Here is an 18,784-nt window from a genome sequence, read left to right on the forward strand (position 1 = left end):
TACTAACTTTGACCCTTTGGTTAAGTGCTGTCTATCACGTTTCCCTACTGTAAGAGTTATTATTTTTTCCTTTGTAATTAGTATAAATGTTGTAGGGGAGATTCTTTAAGTGTGTGTACACCTGAAGGATTTTTAAGAAATTGACATGATCAGCTTTCTGTTTTAGACTGGCAGATTCTGGTAGCTGTACAGAAAATATAGGGGGTAGGGAAGATTAGAGAAAGTGAGACCTTTGTAGGAGTTTATTGTAAAAATTCAGATTAAGAAAAAGTATAAAGGCTCAAACCAAGACACTTCAGAGAAGGAATCAGGAATCAAGCGGTCCAGTGGTTGGGACTCTGCACTTCTACTGTGGGGGGGCCCCGGTTCGATCCCTGGTCAGGGAACTAGGATCCCACAAGCCAGGCAGTGTGGCCAAAAAAAAAAAAAATAACATAAATAAATAAAGATTTAAAAAGAAGGAATCTGAATCTATATTGGTTCAGGAAGTAATAAAAAGATGACTCTTTTGTTTCTGCCTTGGATAATTAGTGGTGAATTCTATTTACCAATATAAGAATTAAAAAAAAAAAAGATCTGGATGGGGTTAAAAAAATAATGATCCTAGTTTTAGACATGTAGAGTTTGAGATTCCAAGTAGATATCCTGAAGGTAGTAGCTGATGGGTTTTCAGAGGCCACACAGGGAAAGTATACAGAATGAAAACAGAAAATGAGGGTTGGTCTGAAGACTATAGAACCCTGGGGAGCACTGACTCTTTGCTTTATTTTTTAGTTTTTCTTTTTTCACAAGTATATATGACTATATTTTCATTTTAAAAAAATACAGCCTCTCGGGACTTCCCTGGTGGCGCAGTGGTTAAGAATCCGCCTGCCAATGCAGGGAACACGGGTTCGAGCCCTGGTCCGGGAAGATCTCACATGCCGCGGAGCAACTAAGCCCGTGCGCCACAACTACTGAGGCTGCGCTCTAAAGCCCGCAAGTCACAACTGCTGAAGCCCACACACCTAGAGCCCATGCTCCGCAACAAGAGAAGCCACTGCAATGAGAAGCCCGTGCACCACAACGAAGAGTAGCCCCCGCTCACCGCAACTAGAGAAAGCCCATGAGCAGCAACGAAGACCCAAGGCAGCCAAAAATAAATAAATAAATAAATAAATCTATATTAAATAAAAAAGAATATAGCCTCTCTTCCCACCTTCCTCTCCCCATCCATTGCTTGGTGAACATTCATTCTTTCAATTGCCCTTCTTTGCTATACAGATTCTTTTTTCGGCTGTGCTACATTGCATGGGGGATCTTAGTTCCCCAGGGATCAAACCCGCACCCCCTGCAGTGGAAGCACGGAGTCTTAACCACTGGACCTCCAGGGAAGTTCCACAGATTCACGTATGAGTAAGACAGATAAGGTTCTTTCTCTCATGTAGTTTATATTCTAGTGGTAAGAATTTCCAATCCACCAGTCTAAGCCTTGATTACAACATATTCTGCCATTACCCTCTCATGACTGAAGTTTGCCTGATTGCCAACTTTTCCCCTGAAACAAATCATGTTGCAATTAACACCCCTTGTAACAAGATTTTTTGGAGCACAAGAACAAATATCTCTCCTAGGACAGATTCCACTGAGAGGTGGAATTGCTGCACTGAATGGTGTGCCTGCTATTTGTTTTCCTAGACACTTCCATACATACTCTGGAAAGGCCTTTTCAATTTACACTACCAACAACAGTGCATGAAAATACTTTATCAGTGACATTTTAAAAGGGGGACAAAAAGGAGCCTGCAAAAAAAGACTGAGAAAGATTGGCCAGAGATAAGAGAAAATTGTGGAAAATCCTGGAGAGAAGATGGTCACAAAATTTAAGGGAGTTGGGGGTGTAGGGAGGGGGAGGGAAAGGGGAATGCTTATTTCATGAGTAGAGTTTCAGTTTTGCAAGATGAAAAAGTTCCAGAGATCTGTTTCACAACAATGTGAATATACTTAACATACTGAACTGTATACTCAAAAATGGTTAAGGTGGTAAATTTTATATTATGTGTTTTTTACCACCAACACACACACACACAAAAGCTAAGGAAGTGGAATGCTTAGTGGGAAAAGAAGTGTCAAAAACTGCAAACACAAGTCAGATTAAAAAAAGCAAAAACTGCCAGGATGTGGGACTGTGGACACCACAGCAGAAGGCGGTTTCATGGAGTTGGGTGGCACTGTGGCGAGCAGTTTCAGTGAGGCATTGGGAGTGGAAGACAGACTGCAGTGGCTCACAGTGAACAGGTGAGACAGAGAGATGGGGACTGAAGACAACCCTGTCGAAAGCTTGATTTCCAAGGAAGGAAAAGAGAGAGAACCATCTAGAGGAGCACTGGAGGCTAAGGAAGAGGGTTGTGTAGGGGTGTTTTTCCTTATGATGAGAAAGGCTTGAGGATGTTTATGTACTGAGAGGAAAGCACTAGTGAAGAAGGAAAAGTAAAGATGGGAGAGAATCTGGTCACTGGGGAAAAAGGTAGGAAGGAGATCTGGAATTATGTTAAACAGGAAGAGGGACACACTTAAAGCAGGAAAAAAGAAGGGATGGTACTAAAAGAGGTCCAGATAGTTTTTCAAAAATCACACCCGTAAACTTTTAAAAATCAGATAATCACTTATTCATTTAAGTGAACAGTGAAGATATAGTTATGCTTAATTATGGTAATGTAAGCCCATCTGATGGAATAGCATATCTATTTTTAAATGATGCTTATGAGGAATATACAGTAACATGATACAATAATAGATGAAAAAAGTAGGACACAAATTTGAATACAGATCTGTTTAAAAACATATATAGGGCTTCCCTGGTGGTGCAGTGGTTGAGAATCCGCCTGCCACTGCAGGGGACACGGGTTCGAGCCCCGGTCTGGGAAGATCCCACATGCCGCGGAGCAACTAGGCCCGTGAGCCACAACTACTGAGCCTGCGCGTCTGGAGCCTGTGCTCCGCAACGGGAGAGGCCGCGATAGTGAGAGGCCCGCGCACCGCGATGAAGAGTGGCCCCCGCTCTCCGCAACTAGAGAAAGCCCTCGCACAGAAACGAAGACACAACACAACCAAAAATAAATAAAAACGTATATATTTATAAATAATCCATGCACAAAGAAACCAGAAAGAATTATCAAAATAACAATTGTTTTATTTAGCTGTAGGACTAAGAATAATGTTTTTCTTCTATTTTTAACTATCAAACGTTTTATTGAGCATACATTTTTTTTGTCATAATTCAACTTTAAACAGTCTTCCACAAATACGGAAAAATATTTTTTTTAATTTAGAAATTACTTAAGAGTAAAAAGTATAGGAATGATTTTACTTTTGAAGTTCAGGAATAAAAGATGACAGAATGTGATCACACCCAGAAGTTTTCCCTATTGACTTGATTCAGACAGTCTTATTTTTGCATTGAGAGTTAGAATGGACCATAAGAGACCATCTGGTTTAACATCCCAGGGCTGGAATCCCCTCCACAGTACCCAACAGTCACTCACCCTGTGCTTAGACAGTCCAGGGAAAGGTCAAGATAGGGTGCAGAAGGAGCACAGATGAGAAGTATCTAGCCTAAACTCAAATCTCCCATAGCATTCTAGAATGCCTATGTCCTTCTAAAACAGGGTACCCGGAGCTTCACCTGTGGACTGACCAATATGAACACAATGGGACTATTACCACCTTTCCTCTCTACTTCAGTTAATGCCACCTGACACTGGTTAGTGCTGTTCTGGATGATAGCTACCGCCACGCTCATAGTCAAGACAAACACACAGAGTTGGGATGAAAGGAAGGCACAAGAGAAAGAGTCAAGAATAGGTGCTACCTGAGACAGCCGCTACATGATAGCAAAAATATCACCAAATATCCATAATTCACCTGTTGAACTGCTGACTTTACAATATCTACCTCACATAAACAAATTGTAATCTGGTTTCTCTACAATAGCTATTAAATCAATCAGAGGAAAAAAAAATTATTGCTGCCTTAAAATGAACCAGGTATGAAGTCTTCCAAGATACACTGCTAAGAGAAAAAAACTACGGTATATAATAGTATATGTAAATGTGCCACCATGATGTGCCACATAAATGTGCCAAAAATAATACGTATGTGACTATGCTTTCATATGCATGGAGCTCTCCACAAGGATATATAGGAAACTGCCAACAGTGGTTGCTTCTGAGTAAGGGTCATTAAGGAACAGGAACAGGGGGAAAATTTTAATTTCCTCAGTTATCCCTTTGTACCTTTGAAAAAGATTTTCTCTGTGTGTGTACTCAATATTCAAATAAAGAAATAAATTTATAATTATCCTAAATTGTGAAAGTATCAATATTAAGATTAAATCAAAAAACATGTCCAAAATACTCAATGTCACATATACTATATATGTCATTTATGTCATATAACATATACAACATACACATATAACATGTAATATACTATAGCAAGGTCTGGAAAAAATGAACTCTTGCAAGAAAAAGTTAATCAAGGTGAATCATAACAAAAAACCAATGTCCTAAAAAAGTATATTTTTTACCTTTTACCTAGCAATCCTAATTCCAGTAACTTAGCCTAAGGAAATAATTACACAAGTGTACAAAACAATATACTAGGTTGTTTATCTAAACATTGTTTATAATAGCAAAAAAAAAAACAGAAATGACACAAATGTCCAGTATAATTCCTTACATCCATAAAATGGGATACAATGTAGCATTAAAATAACTTAGATATATTTGTTTTTATTAATATTTATTTATTTAGATTTATTCATTATTTATATATAAGTAAAATAACACTTATACATATTATATATACTATAGTGCCATGTTTGTTAAAAAATTTTATGTGTGTACACACTTATATTGGAGAGCATCTAGAAGGATATATATTAGAGAAGCTGTCTCTAAGTGTAGAATTTTAGTACTTTTATTTTTTATTTTTATTTTTTCTCCATATTTTTAAAATTGAAGTATAGTTGATGTTCAATATTATATAAATGACAGGTGTACAATAAAGTGATTCACAATTTTTAAAGGTTCTACTCCATTTAGAGTTATAATAATATATTGGCTATATTCCCCGTGTTATCAGTACTTTTAATTTCACTCACAGTTTTGTTTTTGTTTTTTTAAAGGTTACACTTTATTTTATTGCCTAGATTCTTTTTTTCTCTTAATTTATTTATGTATTATTTATTTATTTTTGGCTGTGTTGGGTCTTCGTTTCTGTGCGAGGGCTTTCTCTAGTTGTGGCAAGCAGAGGCCACCCTTCATCGCAGTGCGCGGGCCTCTCACTATTGCGGCCTCTCTTGTTGCGGAGCACAGGCTCCAGACGCGCAGGCTCAGTAGTTGTGGCTCACGGGCCCAGTTGCTCCGCGGCATGTGGGATCTTCCTAGACCATGGCTCGAACCCACGTCCCCTGCATTGGCAGGCAGATTCTCAACCACTGCGCCACCAGGGAAGCCCCACAGTTTGTTTTTGGTTTTTTTTTAATTTTATTTATTTATTTTTGGCTGCGTTGGGTCGTCATTGCTGTGCGCAGGCTTTCTCTAGGTGTGGCAAGCGGGGGCTATTCTTTGTTGCAGAGCGCAGGCATGGGCTCTAGGCACTCGGGTTTCAGTAGTTGTGGTGCACGGGCTTAGCTGCTCTGCGGCATGTGGGATCTTCCCGCACCGGGGCTTGAACCCGTGTTCCCTGCATTGGCAGGCAGGTTTTTAACCACTGTGCCACCAGGGAAGTCCCTCACAGTTTTGCTTTCTTAGTTCTTCTTCTTCTTTCATTTTTTTTTTTTAAACAGTGATCATGTTTTACTTATACAATTAAATAATAATTAAATCAATATTTATTATTTCTATATGCTAGCCACAATTCTAAGCATTTCTCGTATATTAACTCAACTAATTATTAAAATAACTCTATAAGTTACTCTGTGAGGTGGGCATTACCATGATCCACATTTTACAGATGAGAAACAGATGCACAAAGGTTAAAAAGCTTCTCCAAAATCATACAGCTAACAGGTGGTGGAGACAGATTCCAACCCAGGCAGACTGGCCCCAGAGCTCAAGCCTTTAACTGCAGTGCTAAACTGCCTCTCAAACTGAAAAATGCAAGTTGCAAAAATAGTATGGTCCCATTTTGTACGGTGTGGTCCCATTTTTATAAAAACTTTTTTTTAAGTGGTATATGTAGTGTACACATTTAAAAAATCTAGATGCTGAGATTATACTTTTGATCTATGTTATATATTTCTGCAAGATTTAATTATTTTTAAAAATCAGTTACTTTAGAGCAAGGGGCAAAAATTAAAACAATATCCTTTTCTTCCTTGTTGCTATGGGGCAATGCAGAAAGCAGGCTGAGAGCCGGTATTGTGCTTCACTGTGCTTTCATTTTAAAACAGTGCTAATAATGTTACTTTAAGGGGGAATACAAATTCTGAAAAGTTATCATAATGGGGTCTCAGGGGATCCTATATCGCCAAAAGAAACAGCAGAGAACTTCCCCAAAGAAAGTCTCAGTTGGTGCAGAGATGGCCAGAGGGTGTGGGAAGCCACCAGCCAGGCTTAGGAGTTGCAAAGTTCCTACCATAAAGTCAAGGTTTACAAAACTCTGCAAAGATGCTGGGCATTGTTCTTTCTAAATAGAAACCTCCACTTTATCTGCTTGGAGATGCTCCTGTTTTATCTACCCTCCTATAACTATATCCTTTCAGAGGTGTGGCCTCGAGAATTAAGGGGAAATTTAGATTTCGATTCTGATTAGGGCATTTCCTATTTGTCATCTATGGCAAACAAATGTTGAAGTGGTTATACACAACCTTGGAATCTAGCTCCTTGCCTCGTCTTGCCCTGCCCCTAAGTAGACAGTCAAGCTGACAGGCTAGGCTCCTTGACTATTCCTTCTACTCTCGGGGAGTCTCAACACTGCTGTAGGGCTGTCACTGGGGTGGGTTATCATTTCAAGGGGGATGCAGTACAAGAATTCAACCGCTCACTGCCCTAGGGACAGAAGCCTTAATAAAACTGAAACCACAGAGACCTCAAGAGTCACAACCAGTGACCACATCCACTGGAAGCAGAGTTTCCTAGATCTTCTCCTTGAGTTATGGGAATAGGAAAAGGCCTTGGAAGGTTTCACTCAAGTTGGGGGGCTGAACTAAAGTAGCACTGAGGTGTCCCTTTAGACTTATAGGCGTTCTGCCAACTTCCCTGATTTGAACATCCTGAACCCAAACTGAAAACTGCATTCCCAGCAGGCCAGAACCAAACCAGGTAATTATGTTGCTATACTTCCTGTTACACTGGGATGTCTCTCTATATTCCTAGTCAGCATTATTATAAAAATGCGAGAAGTTTATTAGACCCCTTCCTATACCCTTTTTTTTTTTTTTTTTCCCCTATACCCTTTTAACTTACTGTTGCAGTTGTTTTCACTGTTCTACCCCTAGAGAGAGCTAGGAATTCAAAACAGATTGTTTCTGGGCTTCCCTGGTGGCACAGTGGTTAAGAATCCGCCTGCCAATGCAGGGGACATGGGTTCCAGCCCTGGTCCAGGAAGATCCCACGTGCCGCAGAGCAACTAAGCCCGTGTGCCACAACTACTGAGCCTGCGCTCTAGAGCCCACAAACCACAACTACTGAGCCCGCATGCCACAACTACTGAGGCCCGTGCGCCTAGAGCCCGTGCTCCGCAACAAGAGAAGCCACCGCAATGAGAAGCCCGTGCACTGCAACGAAGAGTAGCCCCCGCTCGCTGCAACTAGAGAAAGCCCACGCGCAGAAACAAAGACCCAATGCAGCCAAAAATAAATAAATAAAATAAATTAAAAAAAAACAAAACAGATTGTTTCTAACGGAGCCTGAACATTTATCCTCCCTTATTCAGGGTTTCTTGAACCCATGTACAGGTGTGCAAACCACGCACATTCACACACACACACATATACACACACACACACAGGCACACACACACGAAGAGAAACATTACAGCAACCACTCCAACCCATTTTAGAGTAACTGGGCATGCTGTCACCAATTTGTGGCAAAAGCATACAGGTAAAAGCCAAGTATATGTGCTGTAGTCTCCTTCTGATTCTCTCTCCTCCATGCCCTAAATACAGCAAAGGTGCAGAGGGCTGAGGATTCAGCCCAATTACTACAAATCACCAGACACATAGGAAAAGGGCCCCATAGCCTGCCCCAGTGTAATGAAACAGATGACTCCTAGGAATTTCACCCTGGTGAAGAAAGTAGCTGGTAGAGGGTGTCTCACAGGTGTCCCTAAAACATTTCATCTTATCTCCCTGTCTCCAATAAAGAAATAGATCTGGAAAAAAAGAAAACTGAGTTGAGAATCTAGAAACCTGAGTCCTAGTTCGAGCTCTATTACTGACCAATGTGTAACCTTGGGCAAGTTACTTAACCTCTCTGGGCCTCAGTTCCCTTTACTCCACATAAAATGAAACATCCAAAACTACATAAATTCTACATAAGTACAAGAATAGGCTAAATTATGGGATAATTATATTACACAAGGTGCCCTGGCTTTATGAGAGCAAAGTCTGGCCTTGCTCTCTTTTGGCAACTCTCTTCACTTTCCAAGTGAAAAAAGTGGTCTTTTTCATTTAAGCAGTAGAATCCTTAGAGTGAAGTTACTCCCTCTCTTAGAGAACTGAGCTCTTAGGAACTCAGGTTCCTCATTGCCTCTAAAGTTCCATTTAATTCCAGAATGCTGTGATCCAGACTAGATTTAGCACAGGAGATTTTTAAAATTAGGCTTCTTCAGCACATTTTAATTGGTTCAATTTAAAGAAGAATCCAGAAGGCACACAATTCTTCAAGAACTCCCAACTAACAACTCTAACACCTAAAGTGAGGCTTACCAGGCCTCAAAGACCAGCAAGGACCTGCCCCTTGGTCACCAGCACCAAGCACTATTTGTATGGTTACCCCAAACCTCATCTTCATCCTATATACACAGCCCCCTTGCCAGTACAGACATGTAAAAGAAACAGAAAACACAATCCATGTCCTCAAACTAAGGTGTAGGCTTGAGCCCAATGACTGAGTACACAGGATATAAAACACATAAAAAGAGTAAAATTTACTAAGCAATTTACCAACAAATAAAAGTTAATAGTTCATGTAAGACATAAGTATGCAAAGAAGAACAGATTGATGTGGGTTAATCACAGAAAGTTTTATGCACAAAAGAGTTTTGAGAATCAGGTTTTCAAGAGCAGAAGGAACTCGGATTGGCAGAGAAGAGGGTTCTAGCCCAGAATGGGATTCTGAATCAAGGCTCTTTACCTTCCAAGTGTTGGGGGCAGGTTCCCTGTTCACAAGGCTCCAACCCCCTGATGCTTCCACTCAGTGCCACTCAGGAGACGCTCCCAGTAACCCATCTTGCTGGCTATTCTCCGACTGAGTCTTCCTTCCTAGTGACAAGCTCCATTGCCAAGGGGATGGATGTGATGTCACAATCAGGAGCACTCTATTAATAGGAACAAGGAAGAAAAAGGTGAGTCAGGAGAACTACCTGCACTTGGCAGTGAAACTAGACAGACTTGGATCTGGTGGTTGGTTGAGGAAGACGAGACAACTCCACTAAGAACTACAGGTTTCAAGGCTAGGCATCCAGGCTACCCTCTAAGGAGTGAGATCATCAGCTAAGGAATCACACGCATGGGCCAGGTGATTGAAACATAGCTGAGAGCGGGAGAGAAAGGGACAAGAAGAAAGGTAGGGAAGAGGAGCTGTCTGAGATAGAAAAAGGTTCTTTTATTCAGCACATACAACTAAAAGTAATGTCAATGAGTCCAAATCTGTGGCTATACAATGCAGAGAGCCATGACAGCTTACATGCACAGTATGATGCTTTCATGTTTCCAAAGTGCTTTCACATAAATTATTTCATATAAAAAGAAATTCTGGGCTTCCCTGGTGGCGCAGTGGTTGAGAATCTGCCTGCCAATGCAGGGGACACGGGTTCGAGCCCTGGTCTGGGAAGATCCCACATGCCGCGGAGCAACTAAGCCCGTGAGCCACAACTACTGAGCCTGCGCGTCTGGAGCCTGTGCTCCGCAACAAGAGAGGCCGCGATAGTGAGAGGCCCGCGCACCCCAATGAAGAGTGGCCCCCGCTTGCCACAACTAGAGAAAGCCCTCGCACAGAAATGAAGACCCAACACAAGCCAAAAATAAATAAATAAATAAATAAATTCTGTCCTACTCTCCGCTTGGAAAATACTGTTTCATAAGAAGATACTCAAGAATGTTGGTACAGGTGCAATTCTACTTCCAAGTCCAGAAATATTCCTGAGGGGATGAGGCTTTAAAAAAAAAAAAAAAATGAAGAGGCAGTGAATCAGGAAATTATTCTAGGGTAGGAAACTGGGACGACTAGAGGTAGCAGTATGATTAAGATGACCAGACTCATTACTAAAAGGATGAAACTAGAGGGAGACAAGGCTTCAGACGCAGAATAGAAACTATTCAAATTCTTTTCCTCACCTTCACATCTATCAATGTTAACGGCTATGTTAGAAAGGATGACGATTTTTATTTATTTATTATTTATTTTTGGCTGTGTTGGGTCTCCGTTTCTGTGCGAGGGCTTTCTCCAATTGCGGCGAGCGGGGGCCACTCTTCATCGCGGTGCGCGGGCCTCTCACTGTCGCGGCCTCTCCCGTTGCGGAGCACAGGCTCCAGACGCGCAGGCTCAGTAATTGTGGCTCACGGGCCTAGTTGCTCCGCGGCATGTGGGATCTTCCCGGACCGGGGCACGAACCCGTGTCCCCTGCATTGGCAGGCGGAAGGATGACGATTTTTAGTCATAAAACAGAGACCATTTCATCCCGCGTCTGGTATACGTGCTCATTAGTTTACTATGTTCATCAGCCATAACACATTAGTGTGGTATTTTAAAACTAATCAGAGGATAAAAGTGCAAGGCCAGATCCACTTTCTCTTCCCTGTAGTTGGAGGTGGGGGGAAGTTGATCTGTCTCTCCCACCCATAATACAGAGGAGGGTATAATGCTTCTTCCATTTTGACAAGAGCAACAGCCTGACACAAGCACCTGCACCTCAAGAAATGCTTCCAGGAGCCAGTGATGTTGGCTATGGTCAGTCTTCCAGTGACAAGTTCCAGACTCAGAAAGCAAACAGTTATCCAGCCTGGGAAAACCAATCCTCCTTCACTGCTCCCTTGACCAGAACAAAACAGGATTTTTCAACTGAGAGGAGGACCAGGAGTCAGGAGACTTGGGTTCTGGTCCCAGCTCTACCAACTGTATGACTTTTAACAAGCCATGTATCCCTTTTGTAATTTTCAATTTCTTCACCTGTCAAATAGGGAAAATGATAACTGCCTTATCTACCTTACATATTGTCCAGGAAAATCAAATGACATAATAAATGTGAAAGCATACTGAATACCGCTATTCATAGGTAAGGTATTTGCAGTAACAGACTGCAAAATAAATTTAGAGTACTGAGGGCCCACGAGGAAATGCTTGAAAGAAGCCTGTTCTTTCTTTCCCATTACTGGGTACCAGGCACAGCCACAAAGTCGGCTGGACACACAGGGCAGTAACATTATTGCATCACTCAGATTCCCTACCATTCCTATCTGGGGACAACTATCAGCCTGCAACATTATCAGCTTCTTGCTCTATTGTCAGACTAAAACCACCTGTATAGGAAGGGATTAGACTATCACTACCACAGCCCAGTCCCCAAGAACAGTGATTCAGTAGTCTCTAACAGCCACATTTGCTACTAGGTAGAATGAAGTCAGTTTCTGAATGGAGAAGATGTCTGTCAGTCCCTCAGGCAAAACACCCTCACCCCTCTCAGCTTTCTGCTCCTTCTCCGGCCCCCTCCTTCCCAATCCTCAATTTCCTCTGCGTTCTGGTTTGGAGGCTTTTCGGTGTGTGAAGTGTGTGAAGAGGGACTGGCAATCCAGGGCAGGGATGTAAGGAATGTGAGATTCCTTCATGGAGGGGTGGGAGGGAGAGGGGGAAAGGAATGGAGGAAGACAAGGCTGTCAAAGACAAGGCACGGGAGAGGAGCCAAGCTATGGCGCTTCGAGGGCGGGGGTTCAGGTTCCGCCGCCCCTGCCCAGACTGACCCCCAGTATGTTCCCTGCCTCCCTTTCCGGCCCGTCAATCACTGCCCATTTAAACACCACGTTGTTCCCCCAATTCCCCCTCCCCCCGTCCTCCAGCCAGCCCAGGCCCCCTCCCGCACTTCTTAAAGCTCCCCCACTCCAATGGACCTCCCCAACAACCCACCCATCAGCGCCCCTTTATCACCTCTAGACTCCTCCCTATTACTGCTCCCTTCCTCCATTTTTCATCTTCACTCCCATCCCTCCCCCTGACCTCCAATAGCTCGAACCCCCGCCCCAACCCCCCTGGGACCTCGCCCCCTCCCCTCCCACACCCTCTTTTAGGTGGGAGCTCGCGCAGGCGCCGTACGCACCGCCCTGGAAGCGGTCTGGACTCTCCGTACCCAGGCCTGGCTGGAGCTGAGGCCACAGCGGCCAAGGGATAGCCCAGGTGCCGGGTCCCAGCTTTTCCTGGGAGGGGAAGGGGAAGGGGAAGAAGACGAGAGATGGTTCCGACCACTCTTCGCGGTGTGGGACGGATCCCTTGCCCCGCCCACCGCTGCTGCGCAACCTGGCGGAAGCTCGTCACCAAACTCCGCCTCTTTGTTTAACTCAGCCCCGAACTAGAAACCACAAGCGGCCAACGAGGCGAGTGGAAGGCTAGCCAGGCCTCCGCTCTAGACCGGAAGTCTTTATGGTCCCAGCGAGAACTGGATAGCCATTTGGGAGGGAGAGCTCTATGTTCTTCCCAGCGTAAACTTCAGCTGCAGAGCAGGAGGTCGACTCTCCCGGAACGCGAGACTTCGCTTTGGAGGGGTGCACGTGTTCGTGCCCTAAAGCTGAGGCGGCTTGCTGCGAGATCGTCTCTAGGAGGCTGGCCTGCAGTGACCTGCCGTCTCCCTGGTCCCTCTCCCGTTTCCAGAGCCGTGGTCAGCATCCCGGAGCCTCCCGATCTTATGACTCATGGTCATGGGAGTGGATATGTAGTCAACAGGCGACCACGGGGTGGGGAACGGGGGAGTGTCTGACCGGACAACTTTGATCTAGGGTTGCCCGCCTCTCTCCCAGTCGCACTCCTGACGTCTTTACGTCGGCCTTGGAAACACTTGTACAGTTCCCTGAAACACCTAAGAGGAGAGGAGGGAGATAAAATGTCCCTCTTCCCGGGCTGTGGTTTGACTTCCTTAGGGTACAGCACCATGGCTGGGGGTGTGGGCGGGAGAGAACTTGAGCTCCGAGGAAAGTCAAGGTGGAGCCTAAAGCCCTCTAGGAGAAGGTAAGGGATTGATTAAGCAAACCAAGGCATTACAATTACATGGCCTCTTAGGCTAATCTGATAGTAAGCAGTATTTGATATGGATATTCGCTAAGCAAATGGTAATGCACATGTACGTATATTGTTTATATATATTTGGTTTATAGGCAACATTACAGAGCTAGCTACCTTTTGTTGATTATGTAACAAGTCTCAAAGGGAACTAAAGGTTTCAAACTGTGAGTGAATCTAATGCAAATGTTGCTTTCGGTGCCCCAGATTCCATTACTTCCAAAGGGGGAGGGGGTGAGTCTGCCTGTTGTCTGTCTCTGCTGTGAATGCTGCTTTTTCCAGAGATCTTGACCAAGCTGGATAGTGCATTAAAGTCGAGGACCCCAAATCAGGAATAAAGATGAGAGTTAAAGCAGTTGGAGAAGAGGAGGAAACTGCCTGCTGTGTGCTAGACACAGCTTCTTATATAACTTCGTTTTCTCGTCTGCAAAATGGAATCACATATTGAAGAACTGTCGAGAAAAGAAGTGATGAGCTGGGTTTCATACTTCTGTCCGCCGGATTCCAAAAACCTTTGGTCCTTTTTCCACTGGGTCACGTCTAGGAGAAACAAATCTTAGAGCTTTCTCTTAGTGCATTCTCCTAGTCAAGTGGAGGAAAATTGGTACCTGAGACGCCCCCTGGTGGTCCACGTGTTTTCTTGCGCAGCCAGCCCTCTCCCGGGCTCCTTTAATACCTAAAATCCCACCCGCTTCGAGGCGCTTGAATCTCGGATCGCGATTGGCCGGGTGGGGACTGGAGGCGGGACGCGGGGTGGGGGGGGAGGGGGAGCCGGGGCGGTGCTGATTGGCTGGAGGAGGCCCGCCGGGGGAAACTTCCGGGAGTGTTCACACTCTAGCGTTCCATTGGTCCGCATCCGGCGGCGGCGGGGCCTTTGGCTCCCCCTGCGGGCGGCTCAGTGGCGTGCACTGTACGGCGGGCTGCCTGGGTGGGTCGTGGGCTGCGGGTCGGGGAGAGGATGCACCGAGTACCCGGTTGTCCAGATGAGGGTTCGGGAGGGTTTGGCGAGTGGGATTCCATTCCTTGGCTTCGCACCAGGTTCCCTGCCCCCGTCTCCGTAGGCTTCCCTACGTCGGGGCTTGATACTGAAAGAGCATCCCGGGAGGGGGGCTTCCAGCCCGGAAGCAGTCTATCCAGAGACCCCCCGAATTCTGATCTTGAAGTTGGAAGCCCCTGGGGAAGTTCGTTTCTACCCTTTTAGAAGAGTTAGAGGGTTTGAGGCTGCCTGACCCCAGCCTAGTGTGATAGGTAGGCCTTGCGAAGTGGACATGGGGGCGAAGGCTCCAAGCGTTGAACCTTCGTCCCCTTATCCCCCTTCTAGTGGGGTGCTGAGGCTCGGGCAGCATGACGACGGAGACCTTCGTGAAGGATATCAAGCCCGGGCTCAAGAACCTGAACCTCATCTTCATTGTGCTGGAAACAGGTGGCTCTGCTGGCGCGGTGGGCCCCCTGCGCGCATTCTTGGGGTTGGGGCCCAGGAGGGGGGGAACATCACCTCCGTTCTTAACTTGCACCCGGCATGGCAGGGCGCACCACCAGACTGCTCACGCCCTGTCTCTCTTCTAGCCCTCACCCGGAGAGTTGCAGTGTAGGGTAGATGGATGGAAATCTTGCCAGATCCAAGCCTCCAGTGCCTCTTGGGCCTCTTCCCACTCAGGGCACTCTCCATGGTGCTGGCCCCTCCCTCACCTGCCCCAGGGATTTGACTTTGCCCTGTTTGTACACCTTTTTCCTCACTCCACCAATATCTAGACCTCATCCCTCTCTGATCACCACCACCCCCATTTATTTGACCATCCACCCCCCAACCCCATTGTTCTGTTCCCTCCAGGCCGAGTGACCAAGACAAAGGACGGGCACGAGGTTCGGACCTGCAAAGTGGCAGACAAAACTGGCAGCATCAATATCTCCGTCTGGGACGATGTGGGCAACCTGATCCAGCCTGGGGATATTATCCGGCTCACCAAAGGGTAAGCCATCAGGTGACTTCTGGCTATTCAAGGGCAGTAGCGGGGCGGGGGCGATTAACAGTCCCTGTAACTCTGAATCCTGCTTTTTGTGACCCCACAGGTACGCTTCAGTGTTCAAAGGTTGTCTGACATTGTACACTGGCCGTGGGGGTGATCTTCAGAAGATTGGAGAGTAAGTGCTGTCTTGGAGCTGGGGATGTAGAAGCACCAGGCCAAGGAGAGAAGTTTGAGGTTTGCAAGGAGACAGCATAAGGGTGTGCATTCCCTGTCCTGTACCTGGACCTTTCTGAGGTTTCCAGAGTAGCCTAGAGGTTGGGCCTGAGGCTTTGCCACTTTCTCCCCTTGCAGATTCTGTATGGTTTATTCTGAGGTTCCTAACTTCAGTGAGCCGAATCCAGAATACAGTGCCCAGCAGGCACCCAACAAGACGGTGAGCCCCATGGCTGTGATGTGTGGAAGGAGGGCAGGTCAGGCCAAGAAGCATGGTAGGGAGTAAGGTCTGAATGTGTCATTTGTGCCTTCAGGTGCAGAACGACAGCAGCCCTACGGCTCCCCAGCCTACCACCGGACCCCCTGCCACTTCTCCAGGTAAACCTGTTCCTTCCATCCACTGGTCCTCCTAGTTCTAATCTCCCCAACCTGGAAAGATACATTGCTGTCATCCCTTTTCCAAATCTCTCTTCTCTCAATATATCCTCTTGCACCCAATTCTCCCAGTTCTTTTGCAAGTCCCTGGGGTGAAAAGATTTGGGGCCATGTTTCTATCACTGATAGAGCTCCCTTTTGCCACTACCACTCAAAGGCAAAACTGAGAGCAGTTTCTCCACAAAGACTGCCCTCTTTCATTCTAGCTTGTTCCTCTCTGCTTCTTCTCCGGCAGAACCTTGCCTTTTTTCCCCTTGCCTATTTTGATTCATTATCAGTTCTGATATACTGTTACTTACAGGACTCAGCATGGAGTCTTTAAGCACTAAATAGTTCCCCTTTAGGGTTGCCACTTTCTTGAAAACTAAAGGCCCTGCTTCTAGGCCTTGGCCCTCAGGATTATGGTTCTTCCAACTCAGAAGCCCCTGCTTTTGGTCTCTTGAGGAATTTGGCTTACTGCAGATCATCAGCTTTTGATTAGAATCACTCACCAACATCATTTCCTTCGTCTCCTGGCTTCTCCTTAGGAACCTGGTTTTTACTGCTCTTTTCTCCTTCTGGGTCATCTCGCAGCTGACCCTACCACTCCTGGGTGTTTGTCTCTCTCTTGCCTCTGATCCATGCCTTATGTTTCTCCCTGTGACACTAGGCTTCAGGCTTCCTCTACCCTTCCTCAGTCTGTGTCTGCATCCCCAGTTACCATGGTTTCCAAAATTGTCTGTGTCAGAACCACTCAGGGTCATGGTGTTTTTTAGAAACACCGTGAAATAACAACATTTAATTCCACCACAAAAAGTAGCATCCATGTTTTCAACTGAAAATATGACTGTTACATATTCTCAGGTCTCCATAACTCCATAATTTATAAAAATATTTTAAATAAGGTACACTTAAGCCTGTTTGTCCCTAATATTCATTTGCCAGATGTTTATTCGCTTTGTCATCTGCTAACAGGTACAGAAGGTTTTTTAAAAAACGTGTGGCATAAAAATGATGACTTTCTACATACTCCTCACTTTTTCTGTGAATTAAGGAAAGGGCTTTATTATTCCATTTTGGCTGCAGATATCTTAGTCTGATGGAGCAGAAGGATTCAGCAGGGATATGGTTAGGGTTCATGACGCCCTGTGTATGTGAAAGGCAGGCCTCTGCCTTCATTGAACAAGCATTTATAGATGAGGAATGCCAAGGAAAAAACATAGCACTTGCCTTGAGGAGCTTGCAGTCCATGAAGGAAATAGTCCCACAGACAACAGTTGTAACACACTGTGGTAAGTGTGGTGATAATGATTTGCACAGCTAAAGTAGTTCAAGGAAACCATCAAACACTGAAAATATACACAAAAATGTTGTCTATTATTTTGGGGGCGTGAGAGTATGTATAATAGTTTTTTTGCTTACTCTGTGAGAGTATGTATAATAGTGTTTTTGCTTATTCTTATTTCTATTTTCCCAAATGAACATGTATCATTGTGATACACACCACACTTTTTTCTTTCTTTCTTTCTTTCTTTTTTAAGATCCTTCTTACATTTTAAGGTAGAAACTTCAGGCCTTTCCTTTCCCGATGCTTCTCCAGTTTTACAGTCACTTTTGGTCAAGGGATCTTTTGTCGGTGGTCCTTGAGCCTAGAACTAAACAGCTAATTCTAGATCTGACTCCTAATGATACAGAGATGGATAAAAGAGAAAAAAAAATATCGGGAATTCCCCACAGTCCAGTGGTCAGGACTCCGCGCTTTCACGGCCAAGGGCCCAGGTTCAATCTCTGGTTTGGGGAACTAAGATCCCACAAACTGCGTAGCGCAGCCAAAAAAAAAAAAAAAATTAAAAAAAAAAAAAGAAAGAAAAAATATCATACGACAGTTCATGTAGCAACTGCCAAAATGATGATTGCATCTTCTCTGGGGCCCCATTCCTACAACTCACATTCTTTGCACTTGGTCCCACGGCATCAATGTGCAGTTGTGCTTGGCGGAGACTGTGCTGCCTGCTGGGGCTGGAGGGAGGCCTTGAGGATGGATGCCTGCCTACCTTAGTTCTCTAATTCCGGTTTTTCTTCCCCTTCTCCCACAACTAGCCTCTGAGAGCCAGAATGGGAATGGACTGAGCACCCCACCAGGTCCTGGTGGTGGCCCACACCCCCCTCACACTCCTTCCCACCCCCCCACCCCCCGAATTACCCGAAGCCAGCCCAACCACACGCCTGCCGGCCCTCCTGGCCCCTCCAGCAACCCTGTCAGTAATGGCAAAGAAACCCGGAGGAGCAGCAAGAGATAGCAAGACATTCTTCCTCCCCGCCACCAGCCACAACCCAGGTGTCTGCTAGAGAACACAGCTTTCTACCGGGCTGCTGGCTTTGGGGGGCAGGGGGTGTATAGGAGTATTTTAGCCACTAAACTTCACTGGAGGGGTGGTGAGCAGTGGCCTTATCCGCCCTCAGCCCATCCTCCCCTCCGTGTCAGCTGAAGCGGCCTGTCCCCTGGGAGTCCGGGCCCTCTGCCTCCCCTCCCTCCTCTTTAGAAACGACGGTTACAGTCTGTTTCTTGTGTGTGAGATGTGGAAGTTTAATTGAATCCCTCCTTCCTAATAAATGTTACCACTCTGTACTGGACTCCTTTGCTCTCTGTGGGAAAATGAAGAGGTCGGCAGCTGGGCATTTGGGAGAGTGGGGTGTCCCTAGGAGGTGGAGGGGAGA

The 18,784-nt window shown here is 45.4% G+C and overlaps 2 protein-coding genes across 9 annotated transcripts in view; one reads left to right on the forward strand and one right to left on the reverse strand.

Annotated features, from left to right (window-relative positions):
* RNF41 (ring finger protein 41) overlaps nt 1-12,863 on the reverse strand; it is a 26,392-nt gene extending 13,529 nt beyond the window's left edge. For 2 of the 5 annotated variants that reach the window (XM_068562114.1, XM_068562116.1), the window contains exons 1-2: nt 12,520-12,863; nt 9,345-9,528 (exon numbers count right to left, since the gene is read on the reverse strand). The gene's annotated coding sequence lies outside the window, so the exon portion shown is untranslated. Of the gene's footprint in view, nt 1-9,344; nt 9,529-10,546; nt 10,833-12,519 lie in introns of all 5 variants that reach the window. The other 3 variants (XM_068562117.1, XM_068562118.1, XM_068562119.1) reach the window with 3 other exon arrangements.
* On the forward strand, nt 12,824-18,693 carry NABP2 (nucleic acid binding protein 2). Of its 4 annotated transcripts, none has more exons than XM_068562122.1 (7): nt 12,824-13,074; nt 14,794-14,895; nt 15,304-15,442; nt 15,543-15,614; nt 15,791-15,872; nt 15,967-16,030; nt 18,167-18,693. In XM_068562122.1, the coding sequence occupies exons 2-7, from the start codon at nt 14,817-14,819 to the stop codon at nt 18,364-18,366; spliced, it is 636 nt and encodes a 211-aa protein (XP_068418223.1). In that variant the 5' UTR covers nt 12,824-13,074; nt 14,794-14,816; the 3' UTR covers nt 18,367-18,693. The 4 variants fall into 4 exon arrangements, with proteins under 4 accessions (XP_068418223.1, XP_068418224.1, XP_068418222.1 ...); XM_068562123.1 differs by lacking the exon at nt 12,824-13,074 and adding an exon at nt 13,103-13,421; XM_068562121.1 differs by lacking the exon at nt 12,824-13,074 and adding an exon at nt 14,310-14,400.
* Nucleotides 18,694-18,784: the final 91 nt, after the last annotated feature.

This window comes from Eschrichtius robustus, chromosome 13 (assembly GCF_028021215.1).
Source record: "Eschrichtius robustus isolate mEscRob2 chromosome 13, mEscRob2.pri, whole genome shotgun sequence".
In the NCBI taxonomy this organism is placed as follows: domain Eukaryota; kingdom Metazoa; phylum Chordata; class Mammalia; order Artiodactyla; family Eschrichtiidae; genus Eschrichtius; species Eschrichtius robustus.

Bases quoted from the DNA above. Each gene is read 5' to 3' on its own strand.
- NABP2 (XM_068562122.1), top strand. From the start codon at position 14,817: ATGACGACGGAGACCTTCGTGAAGGATATCAAGCCCGGGCTCAAGAAC. The intron at 15,443-15,542 runs GTAAGCCATCAG...GTGACCCCACAG, and splicing joins ATTATCCGGCTCACCAAAGG to GTACGCTTCAGTGTTCAAAG. The intron at 15,615-15,790 runs GTAAGTGCTGTC...CTCCCCTTGCAG, and splicing joins GATCTTCAGAAGATTGGAGA to ATTCTGTATGGTTTATTCTG.